This window comes from Schistocerca gregaria, chromosome 2 (assembly GCF_023897955.1).
Source record: "Schistocerca gregaria isolate iqSchGreg1 chromosome 2, iqSchGreg1.2, whole genome shotgun sequence".
Taxonomy (NCBI): Eukaryota; Metazoa; Arthropoda; class Insecta; order Orthoptera; family Acrididae; genus Schistocerca; species Schistocerca gregaria.
Window position 1 is genome coordinate 264,140,259 of NC_064921.1, and position 20,628 is coordinate 264,160,886.

The 20,628-nt window shown below is 43.0% G+C and overlaps 1 protein-coding gene across 2 annotated transcripts in view; it reads left to right on the forward strand.

The window, feature by feature from the left end:
• Positions 1 to 20,628, forward strand: part of LOC126336839 (GTPase-activating protein) — a 139,272-nt gene that overhangs the window by 11,843 nt on the left and 106,801 nt on the right. For both annotated transcript variants that reach the window (XM_050000919.1, XM_050000920.1), the window contains exon 4: positions 9,469 to 9,551. In XM_050000919.1, coding sequence (XP_049856876.1) covers positions 9,469 to 9,551 — 83 coding nt within the window. The remainder of the gene's footprint in view (positions 1 to 9,468; positions 9,552 to 20,628) is intronic.

The window sequence follows — 20,628 nt, forward strand, 5'->3', positions numbered from 1 at the left end:
TAAAAAAGTGTGGGGTGAATTAGTGAGCAATTTTGCAGAGAATTGATTTTTACATAGAAAGTGCTCATCAGAACATTTATTCAGCCAGGTAACCCACAAAATGTTTGTGCATAGCAGTGAGATTTATAATTGTGCTTGTCAAAAATATTCATCTGCTACAATTTAAACTGTGCTCTTAGCATCCTGTCTAAACACACCCTCAGGAAAAACAGCAATAAAATTTTGATGACTAGCATTCTTGGTGTAAGCTTGGCTTGGCATGTAAATATATTGAATGTATATTAATTTAAACAATCAGATTTTCCTATTTGTGTTTTCTCACGGCTGAACAGTGATGTTATTGGCTGACTACATCACAAGTCCTACGCTCTCAGTGTCTGCTATCATGGGCTTTTACAAAAGCAGATCACAATCTCAATTTCAGTACTTTGAATGTTACCAGGCTGTAATTGGTGGAACTCGTAATTTACTTCCATAACATGAAAATGTGCAGTGTACGTGTTGCTGCACATCAAAGATCTTTCCAAATCACATTGGTTTTTGGTGGGTCTCGTTTCCTAAAGTGCCGGGAGGTTCTGTGCCGGTATATAATACCTTTACCATTCAAAGGATCTGCAAATTTTACAGCTCCAAGGAAAATTGTATTGCCACTTAAAGTGAAAAAAGTCTCTGCCCCCTGGTGGGATAGTGTGTCTGCCCCCTGGTGGGATAGAGTGTATTTACATGGGGAAAAAATGTAAATATGGGAATCATTTTCCTTGTACATATATACACCCTGGGCAGGTTCTTTAGTGCATTATACAGTTAACATCTCCAGCTGTTAAGCTGTTTTTCGTAATAGCTCGTTCAATGTCTCCAAATAAGTATGTGCTTAATGAACTGAAAATAACTCCATAATATACAGGGTGTTCATAAAGTCTGGAAACACTTCCAATTATTAATTGCACAAGAACTAAACATTGTACAGATGTCATACATATTGCATTTTGAAGGGAAACTCTGAAAGTTTTTTTTACAGACATGTGGTATGCAAAGCATGAGTGGCCCGGCAGACGTCAATATGGAAATCAAATTTTTGTCTTACCCGTCCAAGCATGGCATCTTCGACTGTGGCAGTTGCTTCTTGTATTCTCTCCTGGAGCTCTGCTACATCATGTGGTAGAGGTGGTACATACCCCAGATCTTTAATGTGTCCCACAGAAACAAGTCCCACGAAGTTAGATCTGGTGACCAGGGAGGCCATTTCATGGAACAGCTGTCCCTTTCTGTAGCACTGCTGATCCATTGACGCGGCAGCTCCGTGTTCAGGTACCCATGAGCTTCACGGTGAAAATGGGGTGGAGCCCCATCCTGCTGAAAAATGAAAGGAAAGACCGATTGCATTTGTGGCATCAACCATTGTCACAACATGTAGGAATATCCAGTGAATGTCTGTCTTATGCACTCCACATTTACTTCACTCACACTGGGATGTCTGCTTCTCTTTGCCGGGCACAAGCAACCCATCGTGATGAATTTGTTGTGCTAGTGGTAAACGGCCTTCCTTGTTGGTGGCTTCTTACCATACTTGCTTCTAAACACCTGTTGAACTGCTGTAGCGCACATGTTTTTGTCGAACTCCAACACACAGAAAGCCCACTCTTCACCTGAACTCGCCATATTTGCGACTAGAGCTGACTATCAGCAAATTACCAAACAACACTGTGGTGGTATACATGAAAAAAAAATAAACTTTCAGGGTTTCTCTTCAAAATGACATATGTGTAATGCCTATACAGTGTTTGGTTCTTGTGCAATAAATAATTGAAAGTGTTCCCGGACTGTATATACAACCTGTATAATTACAAGCACAGTGTAGTTATTTTGTCTCCTCACATATGAGAATTGGATAGAAAATGCTGGGGAGCTTCTGTTGTCAATAAACTGAAAAGTGAACACTGTTTGTGGTGGGGAAGTTTTTCCCAGAACAACACTAAAGGTGCCACACAGGATAACCAAGAATCAGTTTCCCTCTAATGGTGTAGAATAGTGTGAGGAGATTTACTTAAATTCTGTCCATAATTGTTTCATGGGTTGGTATTATTGATAACTCATGATAATGGTCAAAGTAGGGAGGATATAAAATATAGACTGGCAATGGCAAGGCAAGCTTTTCTGAAGAAGAGAAATTTGTTAACATTGAGTATAGATTTAAGTGTCAGGAAGTCGTTTCTGAAAGTATTTGTATGGAGAGTGGCCATGTATGGAAGTGAAACATGGAGGATAAATAGTTTGGACAAGAAGAGAATAGAAGCTTTTGAAATGTGGTGCTTTGGAAGAATGCTGAAGATTAGTTGGGTAGTTCACATAACTAATGAGGAGGTATTGAATAGAATTGGGGAGAAGAGGAGTTTGTGGCACAACTTGACTAGAAGAAGGGATCGGTTGGTAGGACATGTTCTGATCACCAAGGGATCACCAATTTAATACCGGAGGGCAGCGTGGAGGGTAAAAATCGTAGAGGGAGACCAAGAGATGAATACACTAAGCAGATTCAGAAGGATTTAGGTTGCAGTAGGTACTGGGAGATGAAGCAGCTTGCGCAGGATAGAGTAGCATGGAGAGCTGCATCAAACCAGTCTCTGGACAGAAGAACACAACAGCAACAGCTTCTGCATCTCATGTAGTGTTACAGCATTCTGTGGGAAATACACACACATCTCCCCCCTTCCAACTTGTTCTGTCCCTTCCTCTCTCCGTGCATGTCTGCACACTTTGTCGCCAGTAATTCATAAGGTGCACTGTGATGGATGGGTCAACTTTGTGAAATGCTCATTAGTTCTTCCTGTGATGCAGTGGGGTAGATAAAGTGAGACATCACCTGCTCAACCTTCAGTTTGCAGACCTATGTTGGATGTAAATGCATAAACACAGTCAGGTGACCTGCATTCCCTCATGCTTCTACCACAGACACATCTTGCCCCTCAGTCCAATTACACCCCCAGATAAAAACACAATTTATCCCTTAATAAGGTTCTATTGAACTTAAATGTGGTACACACATTTAATATTTGTTTGTAACCCACTTTAAATAAATATTAACAGTAATATTTACACCATTAAACCAATATTTTTAATAATCTGATTTTCCATCCCCTGCAACACAGAAACTATTAATTCCGAAGAAAAATGAACAGGGACATTTTTGTGGGAAATTTAATGTAGTTTATTTTGTACTGGTAAACATTTTTGCAAGGATTCACATTTTTTTAGTCATTCAGGAAAAAACATAAAAAACTTGCATTTAATTACCCCCACTCACCACAACACACAGGCCCTGTTCGTCAGAATTTTCAGTAAGTTGTTCATTAAACTCTTTCTCCCTGCTGTACAAAAATTTGCAACTACACAAGTTTTTTCTCCCAAATAAACATTGTTTTGTTTTCATTGACTGCGAAAATGATGTCAGTCAGCACACGGGTGGCAGAGTAATAATGCTATGTGCAATTAGATCACCAATAGTGGAACATCCCTGTGATTGTTGACAACTTATCACATTGTAGGGGGCTCATGTACTAGCAAACATGCCAACACAAAGTAAGAAAGGCAGTTGAAATTATTAAGCAGCATTGAGAGAGGATGACTGCAAACTTTGTGATGTCATGGTTGTCAGCTTTGGCAGTCCAGCAGGGCACAAGTGGTCGCGGGGCAGAAGCCTCACCGGACATTGGTGCAATAACCTAAACAAACGGGTAAATAGGAAATGTCAGTGTATGCCCACGGAAAGCCAAGCACTGACAGACACCAACCATTGACAAGCCATATAGTCCATGAATAGCCTCGCCTCCTCCCTACCCTCTCCCTCTTGTAATGACTAGGCTGTTATTACAATATAGTGGCCTAGTCATGACAATAAAATTCCAGAAATGTGGCATATTAATACTGTTAGTTTGCTGTATATAGGTCACCTCTCCTCCTATCTTCCCCTGGCATTTAACTGATGGTGTAGTGCAGCCTGTGGGTCTGTTTACTTTTCACCTTGAGACTTCACTTCTAAGTGAAGTCACTACAGCGACCGTTTTCTACACGTCTGTAGTAGCTGCTGCAGATTGATAACAGTTGATTTTAAAAATTTTTTTTGAAGATTTGTTGCATACCAAAAATTGTATCAGAAATTCCAATGAAATACATGTTCAGCCTGTTATCCTCTCATTCGCTACTTCTGTGTGTGTGTGTGTGTGTGTGTGTGTGTGTGTGTGTGTGTGTGTGTGTGTGTGCACGCACATGCGTGCATGCTTGCTGCTTGTCTTTTTTTGTTTTCTTGTGCTACCCCTTCCTTTTATAGCTTTTTAGTTGTTATGACTGCGGTATGAGCACTGACATTACATTCTCATGTGGCATTTGATTCTTTCTGTTAGTCAATTAATAATTTCTCATGGAAACCATCTAAACCGGTCTTGCAGGAGCTATATATCTGTCACGTCCTGAGGCAGAAGTTAGAAGATTTCTCTTATTAGAGTTGGAAAAATGATGGTTACCATTTTGGGATGAAAAGGGCATTATTTTGGTTGGTTTCAGGGAAAGTTGGTCAACAGTTAAAATTAATGTCTTACTTTACATTGCCTACCACACACCAGAGGTCATCCAAAATGATAGCATAGAAAACTTTCGTTCCGGAAAGTCCATCTCCTCAAAAACACATGTACATGCACTGCCGGTTGTACAAAGCATAAGATTCAGCACTTCCGTTTGAAACTTTTCTGTCACCCATTTTACTGCACTGACCTCATTCCCAGTACTTGAGTGTTAGCCTTCTTGCACTTGAAACTTTGGGTTGGTTGGCAACAGTTTGATGATGAGACAATCAGTACTGCCATTCCCAGCTGATTCAGTTACCACATGGAGCTATACGAAGAGTAGTAAAAAGTATTTAACTCGCATGATAAAATTAAGCTGCGACCATGAAACTCGGTTCTGGTGATAGTCCTCTACATATTCATCCTTCAATGCTTCACAATTTTCCAAAACAGAGTTTGACTTGACAAAAATATCCTTTGTGGTAGTCTGCATCTTGACTGTTGAGAAAACAATCCATCCTGAAAATCGTTTTGTCATTCTATGTATGGTTGCCATGCAATTTGTGTTACTGTGTCCTTTCCAGAATGAACTGGGGCTTTGTTATGAAGCAAAAAGACCCCTGGGACAGCCTCCCATTCCATAACACTTGGTCTCAACAGCCTCTGCTAAGCTCATCAGGAGATTTTGGTGCTCTGCTCCTGTGACAGTCTGCCCTTTATGAGAACACTGTTAGCACCACACTATGGTAGCCCCAATATACATTTAGTATCATCTTTCACAGTGATGCTTTTTTTTTAGTGGTGAATCCACATGTGTTTCCACTGCTTGCTTTGATTCTGTATCTCAGAGCTTTAGTGATACTCTCAGCAGGTATCTGTAGCAATTAGATGTCTAAAGGAGTCATCTGGATTGATGGAACCCAGTCCCAGCATTTCTTCTGCTTCACTTCAGCAGGCTTTTTGAAGGGTTGTGAGCATTTGCGATGCCAACTAGGCAGCAACCTTAGTCATGTTCAAAATCTCGTACAAGATGTTGAAAAGCAATACATGAATGATTTTCACATTTTCCACTATGGCCATGATTGTGACAAGCCACTTGTAGAGCACCATGCCTGATTTTCACATTTTCCACTATGGCCATGATTGTGAGAAGCCACTTGTAGAGCACCATTGCTTCCAATTCTCATGTGACTCTTGTTTCTTCACAGGAAATGGTTATTTCGTTCATTATCTATCAGAGTTATTTGACCACACTAGAAATGTGTGCAGCATCTAACCAATGTGTCATATGATTGGTGGGTTATTGCAACATTGTTGCCATTCAAACACAGAAAACCTATTAGCACAGAATAGTCTACTTTCTCAGTGGGCTGCACCATATTGTTTCAGTGCTACTTTCTGTGTGCTATGGTAATGTAAGGTAGGGACTTCAGTGTGTACCAGGCTGTAGACATACACCTACAAACAAATAAAAATTACATAATTTATTTCTTTTATTGTTATTGAGCCTTTATGACTTGTGGCATAACGAAGTTTTTAAGTGTCGTTGTTGTTGTTGTTGTCTTCAGTCCTGAGACTGGTTTGATGCAGCTCTCCATGCTACTCTATCCTGTGCAAGCTGCTTCATCTCCCAGTACCTACTGCAACCTACATCCTTCTGAATCTGCTTAGTGTACTCATCTCTCGGTCTCCCTCTACGATTTTTACCCTCCACGCTGCCCTCCAATGCTAAATTTGTGATCCCTTGATGCCTCAAAACATGTCCTACCAACCGATCCCTTCTTCTAGTCAAGTTGTGCCACAAACTTCTCTTCTCCCCAATCCTATTCAATACCTCCTCATTAGTTCCGTGATCTATCCACCTTATCTTCAGTATTCTTCTGTAGCACCACATTTCGAAAGCTTCTATTCTCTTCTTGTCCAAACTAGTTATCGTCCATGTTTCACTTCCATACATGGCTACACTCCAAACAAATACTTTCAGAAACGACTTCCTGATACATAAATCTATATTCGATGTTAACAAATTTCTCTTCTTCAGAAACGCTTTCCTTGCCATTGCCAGTCTACATTTTATATCCTCTCTACTTCGACCATCATCAGTTATTTTACTTCCTAAATAGCAAAACTCCTTTACTACTTTAAGTGTCTCATTTCCTAATCTAATTCCCTCAGCATCACCCGATTTAAATTGACTACATTCCATTATCCTCGTTTTGCTTTTGTTAATGTTCATCTTATATCCTCCTTTCAAGACACTGTCCATTCCGTTCAACTGCTCTTCCAAGTCCTTTGCCGTCTCTGACAGAATTACAATGTCATCGGCGAACCTCAAAGTTTTTACTTCGTCTCCATGAATTTTAATACCTACTCCAAATTTTTCTTTTGTTTCCTTTACTGCTTGCTCAATATACAGATTGAATAACATCGGGGAGAGGCTACAACCCTGTCTCACTCCTTTCCGAACCACTGCTTCCCTTTCATGCCCCTCAACTCTTATTACTGCCATCTGGTTTCTGTACAAATTATAAATAGCCTTTCGCTCCCTGTATTTTACCCCTGCCACCTTTAGAATTTGAAAAAGAGTATTCCAGTCAACATTGTCAAAAGCTTTCTCTAAGTCTACAAATGCTAGAAACGTAGGTTTGCCTTTTCTTAATCTTTCTTCTAAGATAAGTCGTAAGGTCAGTATTGCCTCACGTGTTCCAGCATTTCGACGGAATCCAAACTGATCCTCCCCTAGGTCTGCATCTACCGGTTTTTCCATTCGTCTGTAAAGAATTCGCGTCAGTATTTTGCAGCCGTGGCTTATTAAACTGATAGTTCGGTAATTTTCACATCTGTCAGAACCTGCTTTCTTTGGGATTGGAATTATTATATTCTTCTTGAAGTCTGAAGGTATTTCGCCTGTCTCATACATCTTGCTCACCAGCTGGTAGAGTTTTGTCATGACTGGCTCTCCCAAGGCCGTCAGTAGTTCTAATGGAATGTTGTCTACTCCAGGGGCTTTGTTTCGACTCAGGTCTTTCAGTGCTCTGTCAAACTCTTCACGCAGTATCGTATCTCCCATTTCGTCTTCATCTACATCCTCTTCTATTTCCATAATATTGTCCTCAAGTACATCGCCCTTGTATAAACCTTCTATATACTCCTTCCACCTTTCTGCCTTCCCTTCTTTGCTTAGAACTGGGCTGCCATCTGAGCTCTTGATATACACGTGGTTCTCTTCTCTCCAAAGGTCTCTTTAATTTTCCTGTAGGCAGTATCTATCTTACCCCTAGTGAGATAAGCTTCTACATCCTTACATTTGTCCTCTAGCCATCCCTGTTTAGCCATTTTGCACTTCCTGTCGATCTCATTTTTGAGACGTTTGTATTCCTTTTTGCCTGCTTCATTTACTGCATTTTTATATTTTCTCCTTTCATCAATTAAATTCAATATTTCTTCTGTTACCCAAGGATTTCTAGCAGCCCTCGTCTTTGTACCTACTTTATCCTCTGCTGCCTTCACTACTACATCCCTCAGAGCTACCCATTCTTCTTCTACTGTATTTCTTTCCCCTATTCCGGTCAATTGTTCCCTTATGCTCTCTCTGAAACTCTGTGCAACCTCTGGTTCTTTCAGTTTATCCAGGTCCCATCTCCTTAATTTCCCACATTTTTGCAGTTTCTTCAGTTTTAATCTACAGGTCATAACCAATAGATTGTGGTCAGAGTCCTCATCTGCCCCTGGAAATGTCTTACAACTTAAAACCTCATTCCTAAATCTCTGTCTTACCATTATATAATCTATCTGATACCTTTTAGTATCTCCAGGGTTCTTCCATGTATACAACCTTCTTTCATGATTCTTAAACCAAGTGTTAGCTATGATTAAGTTGTGCTCTGTGCAAAATTCTACTAGGCGGCTTCCTGTTTCATTTCTTAGCCCCAATCCATATTCACCTACTATGTTTCCTTCTCTCCCTTTTCCTACACTCGAATTCCAGTCACCCATTACTATTAAATTTTTGTCTCCCTTCACTATCTGAATAATTTCTTTTATTTCATCGTACATTTCTTCAATTTCTTCATCATCTGCAGAGCTAGTTGGCATATAAACTTGTACTACTGTAGTAGGTGTGGGCTTCGTATCTATCTTGGCCACAATAATGCGTTCACTATGCTGTTTGTAGTAGCTTACCCGCATTCCTATTTTCCTATTCATTATTAAACCTACTCCTGCATTACCCCTATTTGATTTTGTGTTTATAACCCTGTAGTCACCTGACCAGAAGTCTTGTTCCTCCTGCCACTGAACTTCACTAATTCCCACTATATCCATGTACACAATAAATACAGAAGAGGGCTTATAATTGAACCTTGAGATGTATCTTGCTTTCATGTTCTGGGACCAGTTGGCTTATTTTTGTACTCTTATGAAGAAAGCTTGAAGAAACTAGTGCAGCATTATAAAAAGTGCTTAAAGAGAGAAAATATTTGATAAAATCTTACTGTAGAGCACAGTACGCTAGTCACTTTCTCTCCACATTATGTATTTTGTATGTCATTGTTTATATGTCATGCACATCGCTATGCTATTTCACAGCTACACATTTCTGCCAATTTCACAGCTGCCAAAATGGGTTTTAACTGTCATGACCTCAGCTGTTTTGCACCCAAAAAATATTGTTTGTATTTTAACAAATTTGTCTCGTGTCTTTCATTACTGTGTAACAAATTGTATCTTTCATGGATTCCCTGAAAATCATTTACTAATTTGTATTGCTGTAGAAATTGTTCACTGGCAGTCATATATGAATGTCTACATTGTTACTTTCAGAATTTATGCTCTATAACAAGTTCACTTTAATCATTAACAAATAAAACTTTTATTTTCATTTTAATGTGTACAAAAAGCATATCTTTTTCAGGGTAAAGCACATATAGAAGTTAAAATCGAACCTGTTGTAAAATCAGTTGACAATGAGCAGCAGAACAGTAGAGCAGTTGTGAGGTACGTGATTATCTAGCACAAATGGTTTATTTTTAGAGTCTCCAATAGTAAATTTCTGCACTATGTTTAAGATAATCTGAAATTTATTACTGACTTACCAGTATGTTCCAAATGGCTGATAAGCTGTTGTAAAGTCTCTCTCTCTCTCTCTCTCTCTCTCTCTCTCTCTCTCTCTCTCTCTCTCTCTCTCTCTCCATTAAATAAAAAAAAACACATTGAGATTCATTTTTACAAGCTCAGGCATATAATTTCTTGGTCTGTCTTTTAAATGGTGTTGAATTCATTAAAATACACTTTTTATTATGTTGATACGCACTTTCCATTTATGTAAGTCAACTTCATCTGCAACAGAAGTTTTATAGTATGTGTATGAGGTGGTTGTTGTAGTCTTCAGTCCAAAGACTGGTTTGATACAGCTCTCCATGCTATTCTATCCTGTGCAAGCCTCATTATCTGCGAATAACTGCTGCAGCCTACATCCATTTGAACCTGCTTACTGTATTCCTCTGTTGGTCTCCCTCTATAATTTTTATTGCTCCTCCCACTTCCCTCCAATACTGAACTGATACCTTGATGTCTCAGAATGTGTCCTATCAACCAGTCTCTTCTTTCAGTCAAGTTATACCACGAATTTCTTTTCTCCCCCATTCTACAAGGGTAAGTCAATTATTACCCACAGTTCAGTTATATTTTTGTTTATTTTGGTAGTAAGGTCTTTTTGCATTGATGTTCAATGCTTTGTTTATTTGTTGTTATATATGTTGGCAGTTTTCAAGTTGCTTAGTTAGTTTTGTTAACGCGGCCACACAGTTAGCAGTGGCTGCACTGCTGTCTATTTGCACCAAAGAAGAGCAATGTTTAGTGACCAGTCTTTTGTGGTCTGTAGGTGTATTAGGGGCTGAAATTCATTGAAGACTTTCGGTACAACAGTGCAACAGTGTTTTGCCACAATGGGGTGTCTATGAATGGATTGAAAAATTCCGAAACTGTCGCACAAGTGTTATGCATGACAAAGGAGCTAGAAAACCATTTACCGCCAAAAATGAAGAAACCATTGAGCGTTCACATGAAATGATTCTCTAAGACAGATGATTAACAGTTGACTAGTGGCACATCTTCTGCAAATTAGTCACGTTTCTGCCTACAAAATCATCCACAACAGACTTGGGTTTCATAAAGTTTGTGCAAGATGAGTCCCAAAACAATTCACACCTTTGCATAAACAAACACACTTGGACATCTGCAAAAAACATTTGGATTGCTGTGATAACATAGATGACAGCTTCTAAGACAGGATCATTACTGGTGACAAAACATGAATCCATCGAGCCAGAGAGTAAATAGCAGAGTATGGATTCGAAACATCCGAATTTGCCGTGCAAGAAAAGTTGAAGACTCAACTATCTGCAGGAAAACTGGTGATTATGGGATTATGGTTTTTTTTGGGGCGCACAAGGTCCAGTACTGGAACATTGTGGGGAAAAGGGCACAGCAGTAAACAGTGTATGTTACAGTGAGGTGCATACTACCAGGCTAAATCCTGCAATTCGAAGCAAATGCCGAGGATTGCTGTCAACAGGTGTTGTGCTGTTTCACGACAATGCCCGTCTGCATACTGCTGCTCGCATTGCCGAAACACTCCAGAAACTCAAATTTGAAGTACTGGATCATCCTCCATATAGTCCCGATCTTGCCCTTCTGACTACCACTTGTTTGAGCCAGTCAAACAGGCACTAAGGGGCTGTTGATTTGCCTTGGACGAAGCAGTGAAAGAAGCGGTGCATTCCTGGCTCACAACTCAACCGAGAACCTTCTTTTATGACGGTATCAGGATGCCTGTACAGCAATGGACCAAGTGCTATGAAACACAAGGAGACTACGTTGAAATATGATGTTCCTGAATTTTCTTATTTGATTACAATAAAATTTTATAGCTACTTTGCAGATAATAATTGACTTACCCTCATATTTAGTATTCTGTCAATGTGTACCATAAAATGAATTAATTGGAATAACTTCTAGCATTATATATATATAAACAAAGATTCCAAGACTTACCAAATGGGAAAGCGCCGGCAGACAGGCACAATGAACAAAACACACAAACACACACACAAAATTACTAGCTTTCGCAACCGATGGTTGCTCCTTCAGGAAGGAGAGGGAAAGACGAAAGGATGTGGGTTTTAAGGGAGAGGGTAAGGAGTCATTCCAATCCCGGGAGTGGAAAGACTTCCCTTAGGGGGAAAAAAAGGACAGGTGTACACTCGCACACACACACGTATCAATCCGCACATACACAGACACAAGCAGACATATGCAGAAATATGTCTGCTTGTGTGTGTGTGTGTGTGTGTGTGTGTGTGTGTGTGTGTGTGTGCGCGCGCGTGCGTGCGAGTGTACACCTGTCCTTATATATATATGTATGTATATATATATATATATATATATATATATATATATATATATATATATATATATATATATATTAAAAACAAAGATTCCAAGACTTACCAAGCGGGAAAGCGCCGGCAGACAGGCACATGAACAAAACACACAAACACACACACAGAATTACGAGCTTTCGCAACTGGCAGTTGCTTCGTCAGGAAAGAGGGAAGGAGAGGGGAAAATGAAAGGATGTGGGTTTTAAGGGAGAGGGTAAGGAGTCATTCCAATCCCGTGAGCGGAAAGACTTCCCTTAGGGGAAAAAAAGGACAGGTGTACACTCGCGCGCACACACACACACACACACACACACACACACACACACACACACACACACACATATATATATCCATCCGCACATCCACAGACACAAGCAGACATATATATATGAAAGAAACTTCCACATGGGAAAAAATATATCAAAAACAAAGATTCCAAGACTTACCAAGCGGGAAAGCGCCGGCAGACAGGCACATGAACAAAACACACACACAGAATTACTAGCTTTCGCAAACCGATAGTTGCTTCTTCAGGAAGGAGAGGGAAAGACGAAAGGATGTGGATTTTAAGGGAGAGGGTAAGGAGTCATTCCAATCCCGGGAGCGGAAAGACTTCCCTTAGGGGGAAAAATAGGACAGGTGTACACTCGCACGCGCGCGCCCACACACACACACACACACACACATCCATCTGCACATACACAGACTCTCCCCCCTCTCTCCCCCCTCTCTCCCCCCCTCTCTCCCCCCCTCTCTGCCTCCCTCTCTCCCCCCCTCTCTCCCCCCCTCTCTCCCCCCCTCTCTCCCCCCCTCTCTCCCCCCTCTCTCCCCCCTCTCTCCCCTCTCTCCCCCTCTCTCCCCCTCTCTCCCCCTCTCTCCCCCTCTCTCCCCCTCTCTCCCCCTCTCTCCCCCTCTCTCCCCCTCTCTCCCCCTCTCTCCCCCTCTCTCCCCCTCTCTCCCCCTCTCTCCCCCTCTCTCCCCCTCTCTCCCCCTCTCTCCCCCTCTCTCCCCCTCTCTCCCCCTCTCTCCCCCTCTCTCCCCCTCTCTCCCCCTCTCTCCCCCTCTCTCCCCCTCTCTCCCCCTCTCTCCCCCTCTCTCCCCCTCTCTCCCCCTCTCTCCCCCTCTCTCCCCCTCTCTCCTCTCCCCCTCTCTCCTCTCCCCCTCTCTCCCCCTCTCTCCCCCTCTCTCCCCCTCTCTCCCCCTCTCTCCCCCTCTCTCCCCCCCCTCTCCCCCCCTCTCCCCCCCTCTCCCCCCCTCTCTCCCCCCTCTCTCCCCCCTCTCTCCCCCCTCTCTCCCCCCTCTCTCCCCCCTCTCTCCCCCCTCTCTGCCCCCTCTCTGCCCCCTCTCTCCCCCCTCTCTCTCTCTGTCAGGTTCTTTAATGGGAAAGGGAGGAAGTGGCAGTGATAATAGAAGTACACTCTGCCACAAACTGTACTTCTTCCTGTTGTCAGAGTTGGTCAGTAAAAGTTGCTGAATCAGACACTATACCATCAAATTCCTACACATGAGGCATGGGTCTGGCGATCCAGCCTAACTGTCATTCATAGTGCCATATTGTGTCAGCTAGTGCTGTGGGTGCTGTGTGATCAGTATGCAGCTTTGTGTTGTGTCGACTCGGGCATCAGTGTTTCATTCCTTGGACCAGTAGCACCAATATGGATTGACAGTTCATCACCTCATGTTATCTGTTTTGGCACACCATGGGGCTTGCCACTTCTTGGCTGGTTCATGCATTGCTACAATGGGACCCCAGCCTTTGCAGCATCTTTTTCCTTCCGTGCTGCATGTCTATTCTATTGCCGTTCTTTTTCCCCCTCCCTTGGGGAACATGTCTGGGATGATTTGGGAAATGTGTTCTGCATTTTCAGTAGTCAGTATCGGACCAGTGTCTGCACTGTTTTTCCTTTCTTCTTTCTTTGTTACCCTTCTCCTGTCCTTCCTCCACTTCTGCGTTTGAGGTTCCTCTTTTTCTTATTCCTCCATGTCTGCTCCTGAAGGCCAGCCCATGCATCTAATGTGTAACAGGTGACAGGGTAATCTGTTGACAGGTAGGGTTTGCAAGTACGACTGGTACACACCAGTCCCAGGGAAGGGTGACTGTCTAAGCTACTACCTTCCCAAATTGCAGATTGGTCCCTCTGTTGGGTGTTCTGGAAGTGTGAACTATCACCTATGGCTGGTGGGCCCTCTTCTGAAGGGAGCTCTCAGTTGGAAGGTGCGCACCATGGAGATGCTGTCAATCATAGGGGATTTTCTCACAATGAGCCAATAATTCTCTTTACAGTCAAAGTCTACAAAATGTAAAAGGAATGAGGCTAATGATTCAAAGACCCTCTCTGCTGCACCATGGTTCCTCGTGGTTTCATGTACTGAAGACGATCAGTCCTTTGCTATGGTAAATCTGTTTATTGTTCAGAAAGGTGTTGATGCGGTTTCTGGCCCTGTGTTGTTTAAGCAATGGCACTTTGCTTTTGGAGACTTCTTCTGATTCTCAAGCATGACAGCTGCTTGCAGCTTCGCTCCTCCATGGCTGTACTGCTGGTGTCGAGGCTCCTCGAATGCCGAATTCTTCCTGTGGCATTATTTACACTAGCCTGTTTAATGGCCTGACCAAGGCAGATTTCCAAACTTTACTCTCTGTGAGGATGTCATAGCAGTCCGTCGATTGATGAAAACGGTAAATGCCTCCTTAGTACCAACATGCACTGTTCTTGTTTCTTTTGATAGAGTTGTTCTTCATTCAAAGATCAAAGCAAGTTAGACCTTACATTTCGAACCCAGTGTGCAGCTACCAGTTATAACGACACTAGTGTGTCCTTTCAACACCAAGCCAAATGTGTCACCTGTTGTAGGGATGCTCACAGGGGTGATTTTCTGCTTCCTTCTCCCCACTGTATCAGCTGCAAAGGCGACCACAACCACCTCCTCCCAAGATTGTCCCATGCATCTCGGTGAGTGATCTGCCCAGGAGATAAGAGTGAAGGAAAAAGTGCCTTACCCGGTCGCTCACAAGTCGTTGGTCAGTCAGGAGCCTTGCATTCCACCATCTGACACTTACAGTACTGATCTTTTTACTTCTCGCTCCACAAAGGACATGGCCATGCAGACATGCAACTTCAAATTGTGCACTGCAGTTGTAAAATCACCCAATGACATTGTAACAGCCCTATCTCCTCATCCAGCTGTGCAACAAGCCACCAAACTTTCGCCTCAGGGGGCGAAGTCACCTGCTGCACTAACAGCAGGCCGGAAAGGAGGGAAGGAGTACTACGCAAAGACTTTATACATCCATCAAGCCTTCCGGAAAGGCTCCAAGGAGTCAAACAAAGGCAAATGGTCTTCTCTGTTGCTGACTCAGAGATCCTCTTCGACAGTGTCGTCATGTGATAACCTTGCCAGTCGACATCCATGTTGCCAGCTCACACCACCAACCGTTTTTCTGCCCTGGACTCCAAAGACCAACCAAAGGAGAATGCTGACTCACCTATAGATCTCATGGAGCAGGATCCTCCAACCTCTTTGCCTTGTAGCAGTGAGTCTTCGAAGGCTGGCACTCGGCAGCCACCAATGTGACAACCCTTTATTTTTACCCTCCTCCCCTTACCTAGTCATCACTATCTTCGAATGGAATGGTCGCGGCCTTCAGTCCAACAAAGAGGACTTACGGCTGCTCTTAGAATTGTAACGTGTGCTTGTTCTCTGCCTCCAGGAAACAAAATGGTGTCCTCATGACCATTTTGAGCTCCCGCAATTCTCCTCGGTCTGCTTTGACCCCCCCCCCCCCCCCCCCCCCCCCCCGATGAGGGCATTCCACTCATTGATTAGTCATACTGTCATCTGAGATGACGTTCATAGTCAACCCATCTCCCTGACGAACCAGCTTCAAGTTCTTGCAGTTTGTCTTTTCCTTCCTCGCTTGAACTTTTCCCTTTGTACTGTTTACATCTGTCAGTCATTCAGTGTCACCGAGGCAGACTTCCTCCAGCTTATTGGGCAGCTCCCTCACCCCTTTCTGATGCTAGGTGACTTTAATGTGCACCACCCCCTTTGGAGCTCTCCGAGAACCTCACACAGAGGTGCCGTCTTGGCCGACCTTCTCAATCAATGTAAACTCATCCGCCTTAACACGGGAACATCCTTGTTCCTTTCAGATTTCACACACACCTATTCCCATTTGGACCTCCCCTTCTGCATCGCCCAGCTTGCCCATTGCCTCGAGTGGTCCATTCTCTCTGACGTACTCGAACGACCATTTCCCGTGTGCTATCCGTTTGCTAACACCTATCACACCTACGTGCACACCCAAATGGCAGCTTTCTAAGGCTGACTGGAGGCTTTACTCCTCCCTGGCATCGTTTGATGAACCACATTTCCCCAGTTGTGATGACCAAGCAAAATATATTACAAACGTTATCCTTACCGCCGCAGAATGTTCCATTCCTTGCTCTTCCTGTTTATGATGACAAACTGCATTAGTTGCAACCAGTTGGGTGCACAATGTTGTCATGTTCTTAGAGATAGTGTTAAAGCTAGATGGATTTCATTTAATAGTTCTTTTAACAGTGTCACTCCCTCTTCTGCAAGCTAGATGGATTTCATTTAATAGTTCTTTTAACAGTGTCACTCCCTCTTCTGCAAGCTAGATGGATTTCATTTAATAGTTCTTTTAACAGTTCCACTCCCTCTTCTGCCATTTGGGCCAACCTCTGGGGGCTCTGTGAGCCCAAAGTTCATTCCCCAATTGCCAGCTTGACAGTAGCAGATGATGTCATAGTGGACCCAATTGCTATCTCCAACACCTTGGGCTGCTATTTTGCACAGATTTAGAGCTCCTTCCATTCTCACCCTCCTCCTTCCTCCATCGGAAATCGAGTGGAAGAGGCTCGGGCGATACCCTTCTCTTCTCAGAATCATGAGTGCTACAGTGCCGCCTTTACTATGAGGGAGATAGAGCATGCTCCCACTTCATCCCGATCCTACACCCCAGGGCCAGACAATGTTCACATTTAGATGTTGCAGAACTTTGCCCTTGCAGGCAAGCAATTTCTTCTTAATACGTACAACCACATCTGGGCAGAGGGCACGTTTCCCAAATACTGGCAAGGATCCATTGTCATACCAATACCTAAGCCCGGTAAGGACAAACACTTTGCTTCTAGCTACTGCCCCATTTCTCACACCAGCTGTGTTTGCAAGTTGATGGAACATATGATTCATGCCTGGCTATATGATGGCTCGAGTATCGTGATTTACTGATCACTGCACAGTGCGGATTTAAGACACATATGCCTTTCTGCATCTGACCACCTTGTTAACCCATATCACGAATGGTTTTCTGTGAATACTATAGTGTGGCCGTGTTTTTTAATTTGGAGGAAGCCTAGGACACCGGCAGGAGGACTGATATCCTCTGTACTCCCTACACGTGAGACTTCCATGACTGCATGCTCCATTTCTTTTAGGAATTTTAAAAAGACCATGTCTTCAAGGTCCTTTCATGTGTCATACCTGGCCACCTACTGTATGCATCCCTCAATGTCCTATGTGTCCTCAGCGGAACTTCCTGGGGAGCAGATTGGACCAACCTCCTCCATTTGTACTGGTCCTTGTATTCAAAACTAGACTGTGGGTGGTTTTTTTTCTTTTTTTTATGCATCTGCAAGTCTGCCCACCTTACGCCGTCTCAATGTAATCCACTATTGTGTCTTCCATTCGGCCACTGGTGCCTTATACACTAGCCTGGTTGAGTGTCTGTATGCAGAAGCTGCCAAACTACCACTGTCTTACTGCCGTGACATCCTCCTCAGCAGATTTGCATGCTGTTTGTCTGCCATGGATGGCCAGCTGTTCTATGCCTCCTTCTTTGATGATTCCTTTGATTGCCAGTATGGGGCATGTCCCTCTTCTCTGTTAACTCCAGGAGTTTTCTTCCGGCTCTTTCTCCAGCGACCTGGCACTTTCCCGATGGGGGTGAACCCATCATCATCTTGGCTTGGTGCAGCCGTAAGGACACTACTCCGGCCTGACTGACCTTCGCACAGAGCTTCGAAATAGTACCTATGTGTACACTCATGGCTCTCGGACTTAGTCGTGTCAAGTGTGCCCTCATCATTGACACTGACGTTTTTTGGTATTTGCTTCTGGAACACTACTCAGTATTTACAGAAAAGCTCTTCACCCTGTATCAGGCCATGCAGTACATCCAGACACACAGGCTTTTCAATTGCGTGTGTGTGTGCGTCATCTGTTCTGACTCTCTCAGTGCCCTTCAGAGCCTCTGTGTGCTGTACACCGTCCATCCCTTAGTGCAGCGTGTGGCGGTTCCACCTGCTTTTATTTCTTCGTTTGTTGTCGTCAGGGTCGACATACTGTGTTGCTACACTGGCTGAAAAATGGGGTTTGTGGATTCAGACACTGACTACTTTAAATGATGTAGCCGACAGATGCACAGTTACGTTTTTCAGTACTTTAATTTCACTGTACACAACCCCGTAATAATACGCTGTTATATGGCCAGTGCACTATTATTTAACCTTCGAAAAGCCTCATTAATAGTTAGCAGGCAGAAACTCCACATACTGCTACAATAATTTCTTGTTGAACATCTACGAGCAGTAAAACCTAACCACAAAGTTCACATTCCTAATGAATAATCAGGTACATATGGAGCAGACACTGTCACTGTTTTTACACACGGCCTAATTGTTCCACAGTTAATTTGGAGCATTGTTGTTGTTCTAACCAGCACATGTGACTCGTCTAAAACTCAGACGTGGGCTTACTTAACTGCCTAGTGACCAAAATCGGGCCCTTATATATCATCACAATAATCAGTACTAAAACTAACATTGTTCGAAGTTTGATTTATGGAAATTACAATTAAAACAGAACTCATTAAATTAACTGAATACATCAAGAAATTGGCTCTTTTAACAGTTTCTTCTACTGCAAGTTACCCCGAATTATTTGTTTAAATTGTGAAATTTATATATATATAGTAATGCAAACAATTCTTTTGACAAAACTGTTAATTACTTTAGAGTTAATGAAGGGCTGGTTTTGCTAACATGTTTTCGAATATAGCCAAATAGATACTTTAAGATTATTAGTATTTTGTCTTCCAAATGTTTACAATTATTACAGAATTTATACTTGTTTATATGTCAACAATAGAATTTACATTATGAAACAATTACTGATTTCACCCTATAGCTAACGATACTAACGAGGAATATTCAAAATAAATTAGAAAATCACTTACATACATAAAAATAAGCACAAAATTAGATCTGGTGTTATTTGCTTTAAAACTGAGGGCCAATCTTTCTCTTTTATGGAAATGCAAATTATATTCACTTATGTTAATGATAATTAGTTAAAAATAACAAAACGAATTTAAGGAAGTAGATGGCAAAACAAGAGGGGAATTAAAATTATCCCAGCTTGCTTCGTCACAAATGGGTCCAGGAAAGCTGTCACTCGCTCGCTCTTGATGGAGCCACTGAACGTTTATGTGGGTTCCTGGCGGAGACAAGGCTGCTGATACTGCTACGAAGGCTTCAGTCCTGGTACCTCAGCCCACTAGTCCTTCCATTCCCTCCAGTGATCTCTGTGTTGCCGTCTATTAGCAGGTGGTGTCACTTTGACGTTGTTATGATTCTCGTCGCCAGTTGTTATGATGACAGGTGGTCAATGCTAAATAGAAACATATATTGCAGGTTTGGCAGTTAAGTCTGTAAGGAGCATAGTTTGTGTCTGCAACAACTGAAATAATTAGTAGTTGTTGGTTTTTAACTTGTGTTACAGGCTTCTTCATATGCTGCACACTTACATTTAATTACAAACATATCTGGAGAGGCATTACTTATGCCATTCATGACTAACTGCCTTGTTAGAGGTTGCTTCCTGTCATCTGAAGGCAATGCTAGATTCATAGTTGACGTCCCGAGCAAGAGCAGACGAGAGCTCGCTAGATACTTGTCACAAGCTGCGGAGCGGCGCTAGCAGTAACTCCTTGGTCCAATGATATCTATTATGGACCGCGGTCGATATCTGCAGCCTGTAAGGAGTATGGTATCAAAAGTTGATACCACATTCCTCCCCCGCAAATCTGTGAATGGCCGTTGAACATGGCTTACGACTCCTGGGTGGAGGACCCCATGATGATGTAGTTGAGGAGGTGGGGAGCCTGACTACAGGCAAGGCATGCCCACCTGCACCCTGCCATTCAGACCAAGGGGAGACAGGAAACGCCAGGAAACCTCCTCCAGGGCGCACATCAACATGAGGTGTCTGCACTTCAACAACAATGGCAGGAGCTGAAAGGTTGACCACCATCGAGTTGGGGCACCCGACCAGCAACAATGACTGTAAACCAGGAAGTGCAGACTGTTCTACGTCAGTGGACGGCGTTGTAACCGGAATGTCACTGTACCCTATCACAGTTAAAGGCACGCGGTCCATATTTTCATCAGGTCACCACAGCGATGCTGGCACTGTGGGAAACTCCGGCACGAGACATGGCATCCGTGGTGGCACATTGTCGTGTGGCGCTGGCACCCAGGGGCGAGGAGAGCAAGGAAGAGGTCCCCACCCCCAACAGTGCCGACTCTGGAAACAGAGGGCAAGCG